The sequence below is a fragment of the Drosophila yakuba genome, chromosome 3R (assembly GCF_016746365.2).
Source record: "Drosophila yakuba strain Tai18E2 chromosome 3R, Prin_Dyak_Tai18E2_2.1, whole genome shotgun sequence".
Classification (NCBI taxonomy): Eukaryota; Metazoa; Arthropoda; class Insecta; order Diptera; family Drosophilidae; genus Drosophila; species Drosophila yakuba.
In genome coordinates this window covers 2,211,531-2,234,808 of record NC_052530.2, presented here as the reverse complement: position 1 = coordinate 2,234,808, position 23,278 = coordinate 2,211,531, and the positions used below count along the sequence as shown (strand labels likewise).

At 43.1% G+C, this 23,278-nt stretch overlaps 1 protein-coding gene and 2 pseudogenes across 1 annotated transcript; 1 reads left to right on the top strand and 2 right to left on the bottom strand.

Annotated features, from left to right (window-relative positions):
- The first annotated feature begins 701 nt into the window (after positions 1 to 701).
- LOC26534993 lies at positions 702 to 4,965 on the top strand (annotated as a pseudogene).
- A 141-nt stretch (positions 4,966 to 5,106) lies between these two features.
- LOC122319618 lies at positions 5,107 to 7,071 on the bottom strand (annotated as a pseudogene).
- Positions 7,072 to 16,920: 9,849 nt separating this feature from the next.
- LOC122319617 lies at positions 16,921 to 21,077 on the bottom strand. The gene is made up of 3 exons (XM_043207168.1): positions 20,570 to 21,077; positions 18,870 to 19,203; positions 16,921 to 18,811 (listed from the first exon to the last, which is right to left on the bottom strand). The coding sequence occupies exons 1-3, from the start codon at positions 21,075 to 21,077 to the stop codon at positions 16,921 to 16,923; spliced, it is 2,733 nt and encodes a 910-aa protein (XP_043063103.1).
- Positions 21,078 to 23,278: the final 2,201 nt, after the last annotated feature.

Below are 23,278 nucleotides of genomic sequence, written 5' to 3'. Positions count from 1 at the left end.
CGAGTGGTGACAGCCGTGATCGACCATCAGTCTCACGCGCGGGATCTACATTTTCCACAATTAACCGCTAGCTCGTGGCGGTCATCACTTGGGTAGCGAGTGTCCTGCAGAAAACAACTTCACGCATCATACCCTGGACAATATTCCGGTGGCAAGTTCTCTGACTCTGTTGCCAACCATCCTTGCTGACGCCTGGGACAATACTACAACTTGCAGGCTGCTCTTGGACACTGGCATCGTAATCATTTGTTCAGCGAATAGGCGTACGTCGAACGCACGCACGAATTTCTATTCTCGGTCTTGCCGCCAACAGTGCGGGCTTTACCCGCGGACGCGCACATATCAAGCTGCGTTCTCTTTATTCGGGCTAAACTATCGAATTGGTCTCGTTTATACTCAATTCGACGAAGTAATCACTCCCAGCCCAAGGTATTGACACCTCAACTTCTACGTGGAAGCAAATCTACGAGCTTCCTTCGTTCTGCACATCACGAGCAATTGATGTCATCGTTGGATCGGATCAGGCTGGTCTCTATACACGGGAGAGCGGAAATACTTTGGTAACGACTTTCCTATAGCTCTCAATACTGTTTTTGGTTGGATTTTTGCAGGTTATTATTCAGATATCGAGAAGATGTTTTGCGAAATTAAAATCTTCAAGCCGCACACCAATTAGCGCATTGGTTGGCGCAAGACTGAGAATGAACCCCTGTTCATTTTCGCCGGGTCTCCACGCGCTGCTGAACGATGCCTATGTGGACGATACTCCAACAGGGTGACACACCTTTGAGGACCTTAAGATTCTAAAGGACGAGCTTATCGGACTCTTGGATAAAGGCAAATTCAAACTACGCAAATGGAGTTCCAATAGTTGGCAAAATTTTTGGAATCCAATGAAATCCAGGAAAAAACGTCCTGTATATCAATCTAGAGGACTTCGATGCAACCATTTCTCTCACGAAAGGAGAAGTCTGATCGCAATTATCAAGAATTTATAATCCGCTTGGACTGGTAAAAGCGGTCATAGTTCTGCTCAATCTCATCTTCCAAGAAAGGTGGACAAGGTCCAATGTGACGACCCGATTTCTGAAACTCTACGCACGCGCTGGAGAGCCTTGGTAGAGGTTTTGACAGCACTTAAAAAATGCCAAGTCCCACGGTATATTCGCCAATGCATCCACACACGCCTAGTTGGATGTAGTTTTCGAGTCACCCTTGTTGCCGCCAAAACTCGGGTGGCCCCATCAAGCCCGTATCGATTCCACGATTGGAGCTAAATGCTGCCTTACTTCTCTCTTGATTGCTTATTCTTGTCAAAACGTCACTAACAATTCTGCTGGACAGATTCAGAAATTGTGCTACAATGACTTTTAGCTTCCCCACGACGTTGGAACACCTACGTCTGCAACCGAACGGCTAAGATCCTGAACGACTTTCCCCGCAACTGCTGGAACCATGTTCGCACGGAAGACAATCCTGCTGTTTGTGCTTCTGGAGAACTTTATCCGTCAAAGCTTCTGAAGCATCGACCGAATAAGGCACCCTTTTTCTTTCTTTATCTTTGTTCGCTTATCCGCGAAATCAATGCAAGAATACCACCACTGCGCGAGCTTGCCCAGTACTTTTCCATAATTTCTATCTTCTTACTGTATTAAGCTAGCATAATCATCTGACGATTTAAAGCTTAGATTTAGTCACATTTTGTCCCTCAGTAAAAACCTACATACGCATGGGTGTCGACATAATCTGAAATTAACCAATAAATAAATCAAACAGTAACACTGGCTGTTCCATTTATAAAAAAATAGTAAAATAAAAAAAACAAGATAAAACGCTACAGTCGAGTTCCGCGACTATCGGATCGTTACTGACCGTTGACAACACTGACCGTTTTTGGCGGTTTTTGGGCGTTAGAGTGGGCGTGACAAAAAGATTTTTGCCAAATCAAGAAAAATTTACAAGACTAACAAAAATGTGAAAAAATATCAAAACATTTTTTAAAAGTCTGGGCGTAACAGTTTCGGTCGGTTTGTGGGCGTTAGGGTGGTCGCGGTAAAAAGTTTTTCTGCAGATCGATAGAAATTTACAATACTATTAAAAAAATGAAAATTATAAAATCATTTTTCATAAGTGTGGGTGTGGCAGTCTTGGGCGATTTGTGGGCGTAAGATTGGGCGTGGCAACTTTCTAGCTTTTATAGTTCCTGAGATCTCCACGTTCATACGGACAGACTGTCGGAAGGACAGACGGACATGGCCAGATCGACTCGGCTATTGAACATGATCAAGAATATACATGTATACTTTATATGGTCGGAAAAGCTTCCTTCTGCCTGTTACATACTCTTCAATGAATCTAGTATATCCTTTTACTCTACGTGTAACGGGTATAGTTATCCTAAGCGTCTTATCCAATTTGATCAGATTGCATACTCTACTCTACTCTACCGAAACTGGTAACCCTTTGCCGTAGGGAAAGAAACATTTAATTGCAGCGTCTCTTAGTTTGAAAACTTTCATTTTAAGCCAGAGGATGGATCATGTTAAAAAAGAAATAATGACCAAATTGCCTTCTTGTTTTATAGGTTGATAGTTTCGACACATGCGGAATATAATATAAACTTACATAATGATATTTTGAGTATTTTAGGTGCTGTCAAAATCAATGGTCCGCTTAAGTAATGGCTTCTCTGCTCCGGTGTATTGATGCATATATCTTGCATAAAAACATGATTTGTTTCCCCATTTTGCTCCAAAAATGGCAGAAGACGCTCCTCCAATACTGCTATATATACTATTCATTCGTGAGCTTGTGAAAGCCAAATCAAGCGTTTCAGAAAAAGTGAACGCTCCCCAAACTATTGCGGATCCGCCACCTAAATTCCAATTAGGGACGTAGGTGGATCCTTTCCTAAATGCCCTCCAATAGTGTAAAATGAAAATAGAGTCAAAATTGCCTACCAAGGCCCAGCTTCTCTCCAATTTTTTTCAACAAATTGAAGACAAGCAGTTGGGTGGTGCGGTTTTATGAACGGCGCCTTCTTTAAGACTCCTCCCACAATGCACTCCGATGACTGCAGCGTGCGCCAAACAGTCATTTGTGGCACAGGCTTTATGCAACTGGTCGCAAGTGTGAAGCCCGTGGAAAACGAATTGCTAGCTTTTACGATAATACGACGTTTATCGCAGTCGGACAACTTTGGTTTTCTTCAAGACCTACGCTTAACACCGTATCCATCCGGATTTTCCAAAAATGTGATAACACAACGTGTTCGGCCAAAAAATTATTTGAAATCAAATCTTCCTCTCTAGCCGTAATAATCGAAATGTGTCGTATAATTTTGATACAGTTGCAGGCATGCCGAAAACCGGGCTTTTGTGTTTTTTTACTGCCGATTGGAAACGAAAGATGCAATCAGAGATAAGAAGATCTCAATTTAGGAAGAAGTGACAAAGCTTTCATTCTGCATACTTGATTTTGTTGTACTATGCTTCTCCATCAACCTACGAAGGTCGAAACTAATATTTTCGGGGTGTCGTATAGTTCTGGAATGAATTTGCAAACCCTGACAGTAGTTAGCCTTCAATGTCAGCGTCACTATTAGTCTAGCGGACGTCTATGTGGAAGCGCAGCATTCGACTATTGAGTTCTCTCTTGTTTTAAATTTTTTTCTATGTTATGGTCAGACCCGACACGTGACCCTGATCAAGAGGATATATACTTTATAGAGTCTGAAACGATTTCTTTTACCTGTTTCATACTCTTCAACAAATCTAGTATATCCATTTACTCCACAAAGGTGTCAAGCTGATTATTTCCATTTAAGCGTTTGCGTTTTTTTTTCAATTTCAATTATTACTTAGTAAAGTTATGTAGTTTATTTATGTAATAATGAGAAAACTTGAAAAAAAATCCTCAAATAACATCCATAGAAAACTAGTGAATAAAATTGAAAATAAGTTTCAAGTTAGATGTTATAAAACCCAATATAGCTGTTTGATTGTTGTTTCAGACAAAAAACTAAAAGCATTAGCAATACTTACCACCTTATAGCAGCGGTGGCCTCATCTAGACGCACCGGTATGTACATATGCTAACCACTTGAGGTCTAACATATAGCGAAGTGCTTGTCGTACAAATCTCATTCAGCTGGAGCCATCAAAAGGCAACAATAACAACTAACTCTTTCAAAGAACGCTATAAAAGCGAACGCAGATTTGTGGCTACTAGTCAAAAAGTAGTCTTCAACAGCATGCTGAGAACTATATCGATTTTTGTTCTTATCGCGTTCAGTGGGGCCATCATTGCAGAAGGAAAATCTGTCCTTATTAAGGTTTTTGCTCCCAGCGGAGGTATATTATTTGTCGTTTGGGATAAATTACAAACTTAAGTGTTACTAGTTTCTCTTCAGGGTACTCCAGTGGCAGTTACCAAAATACAGTGGGAGCATCGCCTGACACCACCCAGCTCATCTCCAACCTTATATCTTCAAAATCTTCAACTGTTAAAAAGCGTTCTACAGGCCAAATCTTCTTCCGGGAGCTTCCGTATTGGTTTCAATAAGTCAGTAAAGTTTTTCGGTCCCACAAGCGCCACTAGCACCACCGAACAGCCCGAGACACACCATACCACCGAGGTAAACACAGACTTTGCTCCGGATGAATCTAGTAGGACTACTCAACTTTTTTACTCGAAAACAACAGAAGGTTCTGTCGAAACGCCGATCCCCACTATACATCCCGAGCTACCAGCCAGTACCACTGCATTGATCACAATAGGGACCACCACATCGCTAACACATTCTCCCATCTAGACGACAGCAACTTCTGGCTACTCCTATCGCACTCCCACTACCCATCCATTAGTTCAGTGAAAACCCATTTCTTGCCAACTTAAATATCGTCGTCCTAGCAATATTCGCAAATAAGTAAACTTTGTCAATTAAGTAACAAAGTTGCGATGAATTTAAGTTTTTTAAGTTAGGTTATGTTTTACCGGCCGTCGGTTAACCGACGCACTTAGACCATTAGAGGTCCGTTGTGATACCGTGTATGTTTTCCCCTTTTGCCCGCAGAGGTTCGTGTGAAGTTAGCAGTTTGCCCAGCCAGAGGCGCTAATGAATTTTTGTATCCGATGTGGATCGGTGTCGGACAGGTCGGACGTGTCTATCAGGAATCTGCTTCCTAATTGAGCAAGTCTTTTCGCTTGCAGTGCTGGACAGTGGCATAGTAGATTCTCTACTGTTTCTTCCATTTCTTCGTCCCTACAGCTACGGCAGAAATCATTATACGGGGCATTTAGTCTTCTGGCATGGGTGCCTATCAACCATTGCCCTGTGATGACTCTCATAGGAGTGCTGATGTTTGCTCTGGTCAATCTTAAAAGTTTTGACGTTCTCTTTGAGCTTATTTTTGGCCATATTTGGCGAGTTAGGCGACAGTGTATGGTGTTTTCCCATATTGTCTGTTTGTTACGGTTTAGGTTTTCCCTAAGTAGTAGTTTACAAGTGGCTAACGGCATACTCATGCCGTCCATCTCTTGTATGAGTGGCGCGGTAGTGCCCTCTTGAGCTAGTTCACCTGCGATGCAGTTGCCTTATATGTCCCTGTGTCCGGGTTGTGTCATCTCGTGTAAAGATGATCGGCAATTCGATACTATTTTCGAGTGACTAGAGATTGAGCCAATCGATTTGATAGCTGCTTGGCTGTCACTGAAAATGTTTACATGTGAGCCTTCCGGCTTTAGTGATTTTAAGTGTTTTAGGGCCTCCCTTATTGCTGCCACTTCAGCCTGGAAGACGCTGCAATGATCGGGGAGTCTGAACGAGGTGCGTAGGCCTAGCTGTTCGGAGTAAACTCCTCCTCCTACTCTGTTATGTAGTTTTGACCCGTCCGTATAGAAGCATATAGCATTCTGGGGGCCAGGTATTTGTGAGTTCCAATCATCCCTCTCTGGGATGATTGTGCTGAAAGGTGTTTGTATGTACTCCGTAGGAGTGCAGTAGTCTGTCCTGGAGGGGACTATTTAAATGTTTTTTAGGATACATGAGTGACCCACTTCTTGTGGTTTCCACTGTTTGGTATCTCTAAGCCTGATTGTCGCTACTGTGGCCTGTTCCATGCCAGCTAGTTCTAAGCTTGGGAGGTTGAGTATGGCATTTAGGGCTTCGTTTGGGGTGGTGCGTAAAGCACTGCTGATGCAGAGTGCCGCAGCTCTTTGCATTTTTGCTAGCATTTTTATGCTGGATTTCTTTTTCAGAGCCGGCAACCATACCACGACTCCGTACAGTAGTATTGGTCTGACAATGGCGGTATATATCCAGTTTACTATATAGGGTGTCATGCCCCATTTGAGCCCTATTGCTTTCTAGCACGTGAACAGTGCAATTGAAGCTTTTTTATATCTGTCTGTGAGGTTCAAGTTCCAGTTTAGTTTCCTGTCAAGTATTACGCCCAGGTATCTTGCGCTGTTAATGAAGGAAAGTCTTTGATTGTTGAGGATGGGTGCGACTAGGTCTGGTATGTTATACTTCCTAGTGAAGAGAACCAGCTCGATCTTTGAGGGGTTAATTCCTAATCCGTTATTTTTGGTCCAGCTGGACAAAACACTGAGTTTTTCGCTCATGAGATCGCATAGCGTTTGGGGGTATTTGCCTGTCAAGATGATAGCAACGTCATCCGCATAGGCTATTATCCGGTGTTGCGTGTCTGTGATAAGACTAGGGTTGAGAGTTGATCTCAGATCCAGGCCGATGATTCTTTCAAGGGTCTTTAGTCTTTGTGGTAGGTGTCCAAGAAGTAGGGACCGTTTAAAAATGTCAAGAAGCCAGTTTATGGCTATTTTGTCCGCATGCTGGATTTGTGCGGGTATGATTTTGTCTGTATCTGCAGATTTGTATGGTTTTAGGCTGTGTATGGCCCAATGGAGGACCTTTGGGTCTATGCACAGTTTGATACTTGCCAGTGTGGCGTTTGTTTGTTGGAGGGTGAGAGCGTTTTTGGCTGTTTCCTGGGAAGTGAGTGTCTAAAAGTATCTCCAGATATTCCTCACTCGTGCTGGTCCATGAGCCATCTGCTTTTTTAAGGTAGTCTAGGGTTGTGGCCGATTTGGATAGTATTTTTCTAAGTCTGGCTGCTTTAGTTGTGTTTTCAATTTCTGAGCAGAAGGAATGCCACGAGGATCGCTTTGAGATTGTTTGGGGGTATGGAGGGGGATCCGTTGGGATTTTTTCCCTTAAAATAATTTTGTATTTTTACCAGTCTGTTTTCCTTGGGTTTGTGAAAACAGCTGGTTTTGAGGGATTGATTGTAAGGGTCGTTTCTATGTACCTGTGGTCCGAGAAAGAGTGCTTATCTAGCACCCTCCAGTGAATTACTGTCCCTAATAGTGGTTTAGAGACGAGAGCTAGGTCTATTACCTCTTTTCGGTTCTTAATGATAAAGGTGGGGTAATTACCTTTATTACATATGAAGAGATTTGAACTAAAGATAAAGTTAAAAAGAAACTCACTGCGGTCGTTTGTGTCTGTACTTTCCCATTGTGTATGGTGGGCGTTAGCATCACAGCCTATTAGTAGGCCTATGTTTTGCTTTTCGCTGTCTTCTACCAGTCTCCTAACCAGTTCATCCGGCGGTTCTTGCCTTTCGTAGGCAATGTATGATGACAGCACTCGGAATGGAGATGGCTGACTCTCCACGGTGGCTGCCGCGTTGTCTGCTTTGCCAAGGGGTCGGAGGAGACGTCCTGGGAGCGCTCCCTCTTAGGTGGAGGTCGCCTTTTGACCTCTGTGGGCTTGGGTGGTTTGGGGGCTTCCTTGCCGAAGTTTGGCAAAACGGATTTAGCCCATTTCACCTTCTTTATCCACTCAGATTAGAGGCGGGGTTCACCCGAACCCGATCCTGCGGTGTGGCCAGCCAGGTGGGCTCACTCGCCAACTTCGCTGCCTTGAAGTTTGTACGGCCAGACTCAGTCGTCACTGCCGTTTGGGTAGGTTTTTTGGGAGATCCTGACTCCCTTTTATTTATTTTTGTTGACTCCATGTGATTCCCACGAGTTGCGGAGAAAAGGAGGGTCCACCCGGGCGGAGATCCGCGACGCCCGGGTAAGGCTTCTTAGAACAGATGGTCGCTATAGTCGAGTTCCTCGACTATCTGATACCCGTTACTCAGCTAGTGAAAGTGCGAAGGAGAGTCTTCGACACTGACAGTTTTTGGCGGTTTGTGGGCGTTAGAGTGGGCGTGGCAAAAAGTTTTTGGCAAATCGATAGAAATTTACAAGACCAATACCAAAATGTAAAAATATCAAAACATTTTTCAAAAGTGTGGGCGTGGAAGTTTTAGGCGGTTTGTGGGCGTCAGAGTGGGCATGGCAACATGAATAGACAAACTTGCGCTGGGTCTATGTCTCTGGAGTCAGTATGCTTAATCTCAACTTTCTAGCTGTTGTAGTTCCTTAGATCTCGACGTTCATACGGACGGACAGACGGACGGACAGACGGACATGGTCATATCGACTCGGCTAATGATCCTGATTAAGAATATATATAGTGACATATTCACATAGCCAGCATTTAAGAATATGCTGAATATGAGATCCCACGAATTCCAAATATAATATAGTGACATATTCACATAGCCACGATATAAACACTTGCACCCGGAGTAAGCGATGCCGCTCTCCCTACATACAAACACATACTACCACAAGCGGGAGAGCTTGCTCCCATCCCGAATAAATGTAAACTAAGGGCCTCATAAGAAATATTTTGTATCACCTGAATCAGTCTTAAGTTAATCAGCTAAGAGTTAATAAATAAAGTCTTGAAAAATACTTTTCTTCGATCTTTTTATTTAATATTCTTAGCGTTGTCTATAGTCAGCGGGACGAGACATTAATTTGACTCAGTGTAATTAAAAACATTTTACTATATACCTTATATGGTCGGAAACACTTCCTTCTGCCTGTTACATACTTTTCAACGAATCTAGTAAATCCTTTTACTCTATGAGTAACAGGTATAAATGTGTGGTCTTGTCGTTATTATTATACTTAGTGTTATGTAATGTCATGTACCGTCACGTTATGTCATGTAATGTCATGTAATGTCATGTAATGTCATGTAATGTCATGTAATGTCATGTAATGTCATGTAATGTCATGTAATGTCATGTAATGTCATGTAATGTCATGTAATGTCATGTAATGTCATGTAATGTCATGTAATGTCATGTAATGTCATGTAATGTCATGTAATGTCATGTAATGTCATGTAATGTCATGTAATGTCATGTAATGTCATGTAATGTCATGTAATGTCATGTAATGTCATGTAATGTCATGTAATGTCATGTAATGTCATGTAATGTCATGTAATGTCATGTAATGTCATGTAATGTCATGTAATGTCATGTAATGTCATGTAATGTCATGTAATGTCAAATCATGTAAAGCCCTATAATGCCATGTAATTGCAAAAAAAGTGAAGTAATGTCAATTTATATCATGTAATGCGCAATGTATTGTCATGTTATATCATGTAATGCGCAATGTATTGTCATGTTATATCATGTAATGCGCAATGTATTGTCATGTTATATCATGTAATGCGCAATGTATTGTCATGTTATATCATGTAATGCGCAATGTATTGTCATGTTATATCATGTAATGCGCAATGTACTGTCATGTTATATCATGTAGTATGCATGTAGAGTAATATTAAGTCCGTAATTAATAGAGTAGTTTTACTGTGCTTTGTTCAAATTGTTCGTCCGTTTGTACGGGTGAACAACACGCCCCCACTCCACTATGGGGAATTCGACCTGTTTTTTTGGCATAAATGTATTTTTTAAAGTGTTTCAAATTTTGAAATTTTTTTTTTTAACATATTAAGAATACCTGTTGGTATTAAAAAAAACTAATTAATACTGTTGCTGATACCATGCAGATCTTCAGCGCCTAAAACGCTTCTACTCGTCTTGATCGAGATCAAATTTCTTATTACGAATCTTTTTTAATCTCTGAGTAAAACGCGGGTACCATACTGTTATTTGTAGGAACCTTTAAATTTGCTTATCTTAAGTCGGATGTAAAAACTTATGAATAGCCAGTCTGTTTTCATACTTCCTCAACAGTAGCAGAATTTGACTTTTCCACGTTGATTTTCAGATCTGTAAATCAGAAAGGAAGCAGTATTTATAGAATCTAGAAAACGGGTGTACATATACCGAATAAGAACACTTTATGAACAAACATTTATTTTGTATTATTATATATTCTATGAACGAAAATTTTGTTTTAAACTATCCCTATCTAAGTGGTCCGATTCGGCCCGTTCCGACTTATATACTACATGAAATAATAGTTAGACATTTGAGAAACTAGTTTCTGCAGAAAAAGGAGGACGGAATGCCACTGCCATATAGACTCAGCTGATGATCCTGATCAGGCATATATAACTTTATAAATATACTATGTACATATATCGTTCCTATGTTGTAATCTTCAGTTTCAATTTAATATGCCCTTTACAAGGCTAAGTCTAAAAACAATATTTTACATTTTAATAGCTTCCGAACCCTTGAAGCCCCTAGCTTGAACTGTGTATATATTCTTGAAATGGTATTTAAAAATTTATACTTTTGTATAGATTGGTTTAATAATATGATTTGCTAATTACCACTGTCGGGTCTCGCAGCCGCCAGTAGTTCAAGAATTTGTTAAATGTAAACGTGCCAACTTTGGAGATACATGTAAACATTAAGGTGTAATCTAAGCTCACCCCCTCGCGCTCTCTCACTCTTCTTGTACACACGCGCCTTAATTTTTGGTTTAGCGAAATCGTTGGAGGTAAGTAAAAATGACATCAGATTAAATGATATTTCTGAACTCATTTCGGATTACAGAGATGAAGTTCAGCCCATTTGTAAATGTTGACTGGAGATTTAATAAACCAGCGCAGCCTAAACATAATGAGCTACTCTGGTGCTGATAGATATTCAATAGTTCAAACCCGTTTGAAGTTTCAAAAATGTAGCTATGCCTTTTTAAAAATACTTATGTCGACTCTACGATTTTTTGCAAACATGAGGAGAAAAAGTTGTTTCTGAGAGATAATTACTGATAACTGAAGCAGTCAGTCAGTGGGTTTTGACAAAAAAATCTGATGCATAAGAAGTTGGGAAATACAGTCTAAAGGAAGAATGTAATATTTAATTTAACAGATAAAAGATAGCAGCTGGCTCTTCATTTTAATCTAAGAAGAAAATAAATATAAATTTTAATTTATAATTTATGTGGAAGCTTCTGGAAGCTTCTAAGACGATTTCAAGAGTTGGGTGGTAGGCGTCTTCCGGCTGGAAGAGTGGGCAATTCAATGTAGATACAAATACCAGATCCGAAGTATTATTTCAACAATTAAGAATCGAATTCGATTTGCTGAGCGAATGAAGGGGGAGCAAGTTGGTAAAAGGACATCTTGGGACGGTACCCTTAAGACGATGGTTTAATTAAAGTCACCTAATACACTTACATAGGTGGTTGGTCATATTAAAAGGTTGGCATGCCTTGATAATTTAATCCAAGTGATGAATCATTTTTTTCCAATTTACTCGACGAGTAACAGGTTAAATAGGGCATTAAAGCAAACACAAATTATTTTTACGGACACATTTTAAGATTGAAACCTATCGCAATGAGAAAGATATGATCATAAACGGTGCATTATTTACTTTACCCTGCATTTATTGTTTACAAAAAAAAACAAGAGAGAACGCTATAGTCGACTTCCTATTGGAAGTGCGAAGGAGAGACTTCAACACTAACAGTTTTTGGTGGTTTGTGGGCGTTAGAGTGGGCGTGGCAAAAAGTTTTTTGGCAAATCGATAGAAATTTACAAGACTAATACAAAAATGAAAAAATATCAGAACATTTTTCAAAAGTGTGGGCGTGGTAGCTTTGGATTGTTTGTGGGCGTTAGAGTGTGCATGAGTAGTGGGAATATACGGGAGCGGCGGTTCGGGAGCGGCGGTACTTAGCGGAGACATGAACCTATGATTAGTCAAGACGCATTTAGATGGATAAATGTAATTCTTATTGGGACATTATTGAGAGCACTTATTAGGTTTCAGGAAAATCCTGTTAGAAGGATTGTGTCTAAACGGTGTATACGAAAAATGAGCTAGAGAGAGTGTAATTTTACGTATTGATTTTACTTCGTCGAGTAGATATTTATGTCTAGAAGAGTTGCTTATAATTTTAAATAGGTTTGAGAGATAATTTTACATTTGTGTTCCTCAGCGCCAAGCGGGGAGACTGCTGTGAAGACGCTCGCTCCCGTATATTCCCACTACTACCCGAAAACAGGCCAAAACCGCCGATTCGGTATATGCTATAGGGATCCCTCTCTAAAAAAAAACTTTGGCAAATTGTGTGTCATTGGAAAGGATTTTTCAAGGCCTTTCCAACGGTATGCTTTTTTTTTATAAAAACTCTAAAAATTACAATTGCACTTCTTCGCGCACAAGCAATCTTGGAAGGGGGTGCGCACAAGCAATCTTGGAAGGGGGTGTACCTGTGCGCACAAGCAGTCATAAGGATGATCGCAAGGGTGGGGGTGAGATTTCTGTTCAAGGCTATGCAGCTTACTGTGTCCTCAATTTTCTGGGAAGGTAACTGGTGGTTGGATTATTAGTTGAGAAATATTTAGAAATATCAAACAAACTGGTTATAGGGTCGTGTATACGTATATATAAAAATATCATATAATCATAAAACCGTTAAAAACCCGTCGTTCCCGTATATTCCAGCTACTTTCAGCTAAAAGCTATGGAGCCGTTGAGAAGAAAACCTAAACAATCTGAAGTCATAGCGACTTTCAGCTTAAGGCTACCCACGTTTTAAATGTATGCATTGCAAAATGTTACTTATAAAGTAACAATGACTAGTAGTCACCAATAATTTCATGATCCCTGACTGCGGTCATCCAAAATAATTCCCTACAGAGATATGTATTTCAGATTATCTGTGATCTGTCTCCATTTTCATTATGCTAGGGGACCCCATAAAATCAAATATTTATGACTCTTTGAACCTATTATCGAGAAAGTCAAGCGGATATTTACCTGCATCCAAACCCATAGCTCGCCCTCCTTTCCTGACTTCCCCATTGCAGTCTGTGCAGTCTGTAGTCTGTGAAAGCTCCTTAAATCGAGAACCAATCAGGTGGATTCTAAGAGTAGACACCCCCTGTAGATGTCAAACTCTCTAATCCTCGTGTATAAAAATGGATCCCCTTAAATTGCTCAGGATCAGTTCTTATAATACCTCAGCACTGCATACCAATGGATCTTACTGTAGAGTTTGTTGACTCAGTAAATGGAATAAATGTTCCATTAACTCAAGACTCTGATGTCGAAATAATTGAAGGCTCGAAGGAAGGTTATGTGGAGGCTATCGACACAGAGGATTCGATAGATCGCTTCTTAAGAGGAGTATTTGACCCTTCTATGTCATCTATTCCCACTACAAAAATTGGAAGTGAATATGCGTCTCTTGAGTGGAGCGATTTTCCTTTTGGAGCGACAACGCAGGACGTTTTAAATGATCTTATACGAGGCAATGGAGACGACCAAGAAATGCAATGTGCACAGCAATTCGATATGGATATACTGCACACAGATACTATAATCTATTAGTTTCCTGATGATGATCATATCTTTGATCAGTTCATCGAGCCAAGTCAACCCAACATTTTTTTACGAATAATGAAGGACGAAGATGACCATTCATTACTAGACATTTTATTTGATCTAGGTTTTTAATTTGCCTATATTATACAGAAATTTATTAAATAAAACTATTTTACAAAATTCAATTTTCAAACTTGTTTTATCTTTATTTGATAACTTTCCATTGATTTACGCATACTCTTTAATTCTGCATCGTGCATCAGCAAGAGATGAGCATTGTAATTATATCGCAACCAAAATTTTCGTTCATTGGGACAGAAAAAGCAACAATAATAAGAAGATTTAGATTTTTGATGAAGTTATGCACTTTTAAGGTGTGTTTTTTTAAACCGCTGCGTGAAGCAAACGATTTTGTTTCCGAACACAACTCACAATACAACTTTGTCATTCTGAGAGTAAAAATTGAATCTGAGTTTTCGAGAAAAGTGCTGTTTTATATAAGGTTTGTAGTAACTTTTTATTTCATATGAAGTTATATATTTATACAAAATGAGATAGATATACTCAAGTATATAAAAATATTCTACATAGGCTTAACTGAGTTTATGTATATAAAGAGCATAACAGATATATTGGTATCTCTTTCACATAGTATTTTGTTCTTGTAATATATATATATATATATATGTAGTGCTGAACAGTATAAAAGTCTCGTAATTGTAAGTGTAGAGACGTCGGGGGCCGGAAAAGCTGGTGTCGCAAATATTCCCAGAGTTTAATGAAACAAAAGGTGTTGGAGTTCGTCCTTCTCGTTTGGGGTTTTATTTTCAAGTAATTTCTTCACATAAAATAACGGCTTCGTGTCCCACTTCCGAAACATTCCGCCAACAGCGATGCTCTGCTGGCGGGATACCGGACTCAGCTGTTCGGCATGAACATTCTCCCCCCCCTTGCAAGAGGAATACTTGCAAATTTAGGACAGAGAACAGCGTCCCGAAAGAATCCATCCCAGCTTGGAATTTTGTGCCATGGGCAGGCCGTCCTGGCTCGCGATGATACCCGGCAGCTTCAGGTCAGCGTAAACGTCTGCTCCAAGGACAGCCGAGACAAGCGCTGGGTGGAACCACCGGTCATCCGCTAGCGTCATGTTGTGGAACATGTCCTGCACCTTCGGATCCAGGGGCTGTGCCGGAGTCCGGCTCTGCATCTGCTCGTCCACCAGCATCAGCAGCTGTTTGCTCATCCGGGACGTTTTTGAGCGAATCTCGGTGGTGCACAGCCGTTCGTTGCCCACGCCCGTGACGGCCAAGTTGAGGGCCTTCACCAGCAAGACGTGGATGCGACTCACGGGGCAGCACGGATCCACCAAGACTCGCACATCGAATCTCTTCTGCTCGGACCCAATGAGCACGGCAGCGGTCGGAAGGATGCAGACGCTCGTCCGCACCAAGCTAGGCGCGCCCGTCGGCGTTGACAATGAGCTGCGGGGTGGGAAACTATCCATCGGCGAGGCTGAGCGTCGTGACCCGGTCGAACCCACCTCCTGACGCCGTTGAGGCTGAGGCGCTGCTTGTGGCTCACGATTCCGTTGAGGCCTCGAAGAGCCTGGCTGTTCACCGCGGATGTGCAGCAGAGTGTGGTGGGCCTCTCGGCAGATGCGGCACTTTGCTTTGCTGCGACACGACCGGCCCGAATGCTCGTGGGCCAGACAGTTAGCGCAGTACTTGTTAATCAAAACTGCCCGGAGCCGCTTCACAGCCGGTAGTTGCAGGAATCGCTGTCAGCTCCTCAATGGATGAACCCCCCTGCACACTCGACAGCGGTATACATCGTGGCGGATCGCTGGAGCCATTGTATATGCGGCTACATAAGAAATGGGCAAAATAAAAAAATTAGATGAGATAGATGCGGATGATCATGACACATGGACGACGTAGGACGACACAACTTAGGACTCGTCAGTAGCAGGTTTTCAAATACTTAAAGTATGGAGGAGTCTTTCGACTCATTCGGGCTGTCCATTGGAAGGCGGATCATTTTTGCCACTAGTCTTCGGACGACCCCCCGTGCTGTAAGAGCGTCTGCCACTCTGACCTTGCCGTCCACGCCGGGACAGACCACTTGGATACGCCCAAGTCGCCACTCGTTGGATGGCAAGTTCTCCTCTTTGATCACCACCATGTCTCCAGCCTGGAGATCTCGCGTCGGGAACTTCCATTTATTCCTTTTGTGGAGTTCCTTTAGGTATTCCTCCTTCCAACGCAGGCAGAACTGCTGATTCAGGGCTTTCAACCTCCGCCACCGATTGATAATGGAGCTGGGACCTTCTTTAACCTCAGATTCTGCTACCGCAAGTAATGGTCCACCGATTAGAAAATGCCCAGGGCTCAGAGCAATAAGGTCCGTGGGATCTTCGGACATTGGCGAGATGGGCCTGGAGCTCAAACAGGCCTCAATCTTCGCCAGGAGGGTAGTCAGTTCCTCGAACGTGTATTTCCCAGCGGCTGTGTACTTGTAAAAATGCGACTTGAAGCTCTTCACACCTGCCTCCCAAAGCCCTCCCATATGAGGTGCGCCAGGAGGGTTGAAATGCCAGGACACATTCTGAAGACTGTGCTGCGATAAAACCGATGTTCTGGTAGCTTCAATGAAATCCTTTGATAAGGACGTGGAAGCTCCGACAAACGTTTTCCCGTTGTCAGAGTAGACGTGTTGTGGACACCCACGCCGAGCGAAAAAACGGGAGAATGCGGCCAGGAACTTCTCTGTAGTCAAGTCCGAGGTCGCTTCGAGGTGGATAGCCCGGGTAGTAAAACACACAAAAACGCACACGTACCCCTTTGTGATTTTGCAGGCTCGACCGACATAACTCTTGACGTCAAATGGTCCTGCGAAGTCCACTCCCGTATGGGTGAACGGTCTGGAAAACGTGGACCTCGCACGGGGCAAATTCCCCATCAACTGCGTCTGCAGTATCTTCTTGTGAATAACACACACTCGGCACGAATGTATTGTTCGTTTCACCAACATTTTAAGCTTGGGAATCCAGAATTTGGAACGGATCAGTCGGATCATTAATTGATTCCCCCCATGCAAGGATATGCGATGAATAAACAAGACTTGAAGTTCGGCGAACCTACACCGTGCAGGAAGGATGATCGGATGTTTTTCATCATAACTAAGCATTTCAGATGCTTGTAACCTGCCGCTTGCTCTCAAGACCCCATCCCCGTCAAGAAAGGGGTTTAGGTTCGAAATTGCGCTTGCGGGTGGAACTGGTTGCTGGTTGCTGGTTGCTCAAAACCTTATATTCGGCGGGAAACTCATTCTTCTGAGTGAGCACAATTAGCCGCTCCTGCACCTCCGACAACTCCGCCGCAGTGAGTTCTGCCGATGAGGCTACACCTTCCCTCCGGCAACTTTTCACAAAACGAAACACATAGGCAAGAACACGCAGAGCTCGGTCAAAAGCTGAGAACCTCTCTAGGATTTCAACTGCTGAGGGCACTGCGACCGTGTGACATTTGACGGGGCGCTGCTCAAGCTCAGTCTCCGGATGGACCAACAACTCACTCGGCCACTGCTCCTGTTTGAGGTGCAACCAAGCTGGCCCACGCCACCACAGTGCGCTGTCCTTCAGCTCTTGGGGTGAGACGCCCCGGCTTGCCAGATCAGCTGGATTGTCTTCGGATCGTACATGTCCCCACTTGCTTCCGTCGGTACACTGTTCGATTTTTGCGACCCTGTTGGCAACGAATGTTGTCCAGGTGCACGCTGGCTTACTCAGCCATGCAAGAACGATCGTGGATTCGGTCCAGTAAAAGGTCTCATAAACATGAGGAGGCATTTCAGAAATTACTAGAGCTGCCAGCTCCGTGAGCAGCACTGCTCCGCACAATTCCAAGCGTGGTATGGAGATGGATCTGACAGGAGCGACTCGGGTTTTGGATGTAAGTAGATGGGTACAACAGCCTTCCTTCGTTTCGATTCGGACGAAAATAGCAGCCCCATAGGCGTCCTGTGACGCGTCGCAAAACGCATGGTACTGAAGTTTCGCAGCTGGATGGAAACGTACCCATCTCGGAATACGAATCTCCTTCAGGGCAGGATACCCTTCTAGGAACTCCCGCCACTGGGTCGCGAGATCCCTGGGGAGTGGCTGATCCCAGCCCAGCTCGCGTAGCCAAATTTTCTGCATAAAAATCTTGGCTCGGACTACGAAAGGTGATAGCCATCCTGCTGGGTCGAACAGTTTGGCTATCTGAGATAAAACCTCTCGTTTTGTGTAAGCAGTTTGGAGGTGGATCACCATTGGAATAAAAAAGAAACTATCGGATGTAGCTTGCCAACGGATCCCAAGAGTTTTCGCCGTACTAGCCTCTTCAAGCTCCAGAAAGTCTGCACTTATCAAGTGCTCCTTTGGAACCTCTTGTAGGAGTTTTCTTTCGTTCGAGGTCCACTTCCGTAATGGAAAACCAGCACTCTCAAGAGCCAGCCGAAGCTCCTCGATGGCTAAAACTGCCGACTGCTTATTGTGAGTGCCTGCGAGCACATCGTCAACGTACATGAAGTTCGAGATGTTGTCACTTGCCAAAGGATATTGGCCTCGGATATCCTGAGCCAACTGTTGTAGTACGCGGATGGCTAGGAAAGGCGCACAGTTTACGCCGAAGGTGACTGTATCGAGTTCATAGTCACAGAGCTCTCCATCCTTATTGCGAAAGAGGATTCTCTGAAAGCGCTTATGGGTTGAATTTACCCGAATTTGCCTGTACATTTTTGTGATGTCCGCATTGAACACATACTTGAAGAAACGCCATTTTAGAATCTGGATAGTAAGATCGGACTGCAGTACGGGCCCCGCATGAAGGATATCATTGAGGCTGTTCCCGTTTGATGAAGGATTGGAAGCATTAAACACAACGCGAACCTTCGTTGTGGTGCTGTCTGGTTTGAAGACAGCATGATGGGGCAAATAAAAATTATTAGAGTCGTCCGGAGAGACTTGGTGCATATGACCTAAATCTAAATACTCTTGAATGACTGAGTCGTACTGCTTTTTTGACGCAACGTCTTTATTCAGTCGAATCTCGTTTCGGAGGAACTGAGCCAGTGCGATCGACCTGGAGTGCCCAAGGTTGATATTGTTAAATATCTTTAAAGGGCAACGAAACCACATACCTCCCATTCTCGTTCCTTTTGGTAGATTGGACAAAGTTTTCCTCGCAAATCGAGGTGGATTCCCTAACCCGCTTCACTGGAACATCCTCCACCTCCCAAAATTTTGTGAGAATGTTGTCCAGTCTGGACTCGGTGACAGCTAGTCGGGACGAAAATGAGCATATTCTGCTTGTGGGATTTGTTGCGATCGGACCGCAAAGAATCCATCCGAATATGGTCTTCTGGCCAAGAAGCGTGCCACAGATATTGGGATGGGAGCCGCTGAGAATGATCGATGGCAGGATATCGGCACCGATCAGAACGTCGATCTGCGAACTCCGGTAGAAATTTGGGTCTGCTAGTTACAAAGGCGGCAGATGCTTTAAAGAGTCCTCAGGTAAAGTAAAGGATGGGAGACTCCCGGCCAATTGTGGTAGTACATATGCAGAAGTCTTAATTTGGATGTGGGGCTTGACCGGAGAACCTATGCTGAGTTGACAGCGCTTACGGGGCTAAGCCGCAACAGTGAGGTTGAGCCCTGAAACTTGAGCATGGATGGACTCATAAGGCAACTTAATCAAGTTGAACAAGCGTTCTGAAATAAAGGTTGCCTCAGAACCCGAGTCAATAAGTGCCCGTGCTGAGTATTTGATGCCTTAATGGCAAATCTCTATTAAAGCTGTACTCAGCAGGACCCCTTGAGTGTTTACAGCCAGAAACGTTTGCACATTCGGTTGATTCGTTAATGGAGTGGACTGTATATCTTGCTGGTGGTTAAATGTGGATACGTGGGCCTGGTGGTCAGGATTGACCGCTGACTGGACTGGTGGAGTGCCGCTTCGGTGCAGGAGAGTGTTGTGGCGCCCTTTACAAGTATTGCAATTATGCGTGCTAGTGCAATCCCTAAGCAGATGCGTTCTAGAAAAACAGTTTAAGCACAACTTCTGCTGTTTTATATATTTCTCCCGCTCTCCGACTGGCATTCGTAAGAATAACGGACATACTCGGATAGGATGGTTCTCTTGCGAACAAAGTTTACAGGATTGTGGAGTTACCGTCACTCTATTCTCAAAGGTCTGGATCGCCCGCGGGCTATTGTCAGTCCGCAGTGCTCTGGATTGAGCGTTTGGCTTAAAATCTTCGATCGCCTCGAGCGTTCGATGACGATCTTGTAAGAAAGCCTGGAATTCAGCCCACAGTGGAATATCTGTCTTACTCATAAGGGATTGTTCCCATAGAGACAGCGTTAGCTTTGGCAACTTGGCAGAGCACAGAAAAACGAGCAGGCAATCCCAGTTAGAGGTGGCGATTTTTGCTATTTTCAAAGCTGTTAAACAACCTTGAATTGTGCTCTCTAACTGTTTCAAGGAATTGCCGCATTCAAGGCCAACAGAAGGTAAATTAAACAAAATCTTAAGCTGACTGTTGACCCAGCGTTAGCTTTGGCAACTTGGCAGAGCACAGAAAAACGAGCAGGCAATCCCAGTTAGAGGTGGCGATTTTTGCTATTTTCAAAGCTGTTAAACAACCTTGAATTGTGCTCTTTAATTGTTTCAAGGAATTGCCGCATTCAAGGCCAACAGAAGGTAAATTAAACAAAATCTTAAGCTGACTGTTGACCAGTAGCCTCTTGTTTTCGAAACGATTCTGCAAGTTTCTCCAGGCTGATTCGAATCCATCATTGGTTAAGGGTGATAAGGCCACAATGGATTTAGCCTCACCACTAGTTTTAGCATTGAGATGGAACAACTTTTCAACTTCTGAAAGCCGAGGGTTGTATATGTAGATGGCTGAGAAAAGATCCCGAAACGTGGGCCAGTGAACATAGTCCCCACTGAAACTGTCGCACTCGACTGGGGGTAAGCGACACCCTCCCTGAGGAGGCGCCGGAATGGAGGCCTGAACGGCCTGTTGCGAGCGTGAACCTTCTTCAATGATCTCGTTGAGGCTCGCTGCGCACCGCTCGTAAACGGCATAACAGTAGTCATACTTGGACTGCATGACTGTTATTGTGTCTGTGGATCCCAGACCGGACAGAGCTTCGGAGCACGCCTCGTATTCCTTCTCCACCTTGTCCCATAGGGCCCTGATCTGCTCGAGTCGCACCCTACTTGTGTGGATTGACGGACTTGTGACTGCTGGGGTGTTGACTCTGGCCTCGAACTGACCTACTCTATCGGTTATGGTCATGAATTTCATCAAGGCCCTGTCTGCCTCAGCTTGCGCCATTTTTGCGGTTGCTCTAATAATTTGGGGTGAGAAGTCTGAATTCGGTTTCGTGTTCGGTGCTGACCGTGGAACTTGGAGCGACGTGCTCGTGGATTTTCGTGGAGTTGTCGATGGGCTTTTGCTTCGAGTGGGACTTGGGCTTTTGAAGGGCACAGAGGACTCGCTCTTGGCTCTAACTCGTTGAGACGTTTTGGAAACAGTCAAACGGGTTTTTACCTCCTCACCGTGGCCAATTGGCATATTAAGCTCTCGGAGGAGCCGAAAACCGTGTGGGGGCGAAACAGTCTGTTCACTTGGACAAATACTGGGACGCTGGATAAAGCGTGCAACCAAGCTCGAAACAACTTATATATTGGGACGCTGGATAAGGCGTGCAACCAAGATCGAAATAACTTATATATTGGGACGCTGGATAAAGCGTGCAAACAAGCTCGAAACAACTTCTATATTGGGACGCTGGAAAAAACGTGCAACCAAGATCGAAACAACTTATATATTGGGACGCTGGATAAGCGTGCGACCAGTTGGATCGATCGGAATGTTCCGTATTTGGAAAAAAATAACTGGAGTCGCTAGATAAAGCGGACACCCAAAATAATCGAAAGCTTAGGATTGTTGATTTGGAGTTATACTGGGTCGCTCGATAAAGCGCACAAAAGTAATTTAAGAACCAAATTATCGCATCAATTTAGACAGGGTGTGGGGGCGCAGGACAACGCGTGAAAAAAGATGTGACAAACACCGGGGTCGCTGTATTGAGCAAGAGACAAAATCAAAAGAAAAATGAATAATCGGAATTAATCGATTTAGACAAAGGTAAGGGGGCGCCGGATTGCGCTTGAAAAACAAATGGTAATCGTTACAAATTATGTTATCGTTTTATATAAAACCTGGGGTCGCTGGATTAAGCGCGGAATACACAATAATCGGAATAAACGTTGCTATCGATTGAGAAAAAAAACAGATATGAGGGCGCTGGATCACACTGGACTATAATTGTTGATGTGGGACGCTGGATAAGCGTGGATGTTCGGCCAATTTTTTTGAGACGATATATGCGAATCGGATATACGAATAAGTCAAGAACGAAGTTAAAAAAAGTATTAAAGAAACAAAAATAAACACACATTGACACTTTCTATGGGAAACTAGAAAAAAGTAGTGTCAGTGTGAACGGTCCCTTATTGGAATAGGCCCTAGAGTGGCTACCTTGACACATACGTACATATGCTGGTACACACATATATATATATGCAATATGTAAATGTTAGCGCCGATGGTTGTTTTTAAAATTTGTTTTTTTGTTATTCTTTTTTTTTTTCTCTTACTGCGCTGGAGGTTGTGTTCGTGGATGTGTTCGTCGCTAGTGTTGGCTGCAGCCGGTTCTTATCTGCCGGTCCAAAAAATCGTCTGTGCTTGTCGTGTGTGTGGAAGCTTTCGTGTATGTGAAAGTAAACAATAACATTAATGTATGCATGTACATATGTTGGATGATATTAATGTCTGTTTGAATGGTTTGAATGTTTTGGCAATTAATGAAACACCCTATGACCATGCAGATGTACGACGTTGCGTATGTGCCATGTACGCAATGTATGCAGATGCAATGGACATATGTATGTACATCGATCGGCCAACATACATGGAATGTCTGTATGTTTTTGTGTATGTGAAAGTTTGGGTGGCGAATTTTGTTTTTTAATTTGGTGTTTTTATTGGAAAGTTGATGATTGGTTGATAACATAAAAGGGAAAGGATGCATACAAAATATACACACGAACATATATAATTGCGCAGGTGGCCACTAGTTGATAGTGAGCGGATTTTGATCGCAGCAATATATATGCGTATGTATATACATATATGGTGGGGATTTTGGCACCGTACTTATCTCGGCAAAGCGCTGGATGATCCGGCTCGAAGGACCAAAATGTAGAGACGTCGGGGGCCGGAAAAGCTGGTGTCGCAAATATTCCCAGAGTTTAATGAAACAAAAGGTGTTGGAGTTCGTCCTTCTCGTTTGGGGTTTTATTTTAAAGTAATTTCTTCACATAAAATAACGGCTTCGTGTCCCACTTCCGAAACATTCCGCCAACAGCGATGCTCTGCTGGCGGGATACCGGACTCAGCTGTTCGGCATGAACAGTAAGTAAATGCATTAGTATAATACGAATAGTTACAAGAGCATAACGAATCAAATC

Coding starts and splice junctions, on each gene's coding strand:
- LOC122319617 (XM_043207168.1), bottom strand. CDS start 21,077: ATGGCGCAAGCTGAGGCAGACAGGGCCTTGATGAAATTCATGACCATA. Junction 19,204..20,569: donor TCTCAATGCTAAAACTAGTG/GTGAGGCTAAAT, acceptor TGTAACTAGCAG/ACCCAAATTTCTACCGGAGT. Junction 18,812..18,869: donor AAAAGGAACGAGAATGGGAG/GTATGTGGTTTC, acceptor TGGGCACTCCAG/GTCGATCGCACTGGCTCAGT.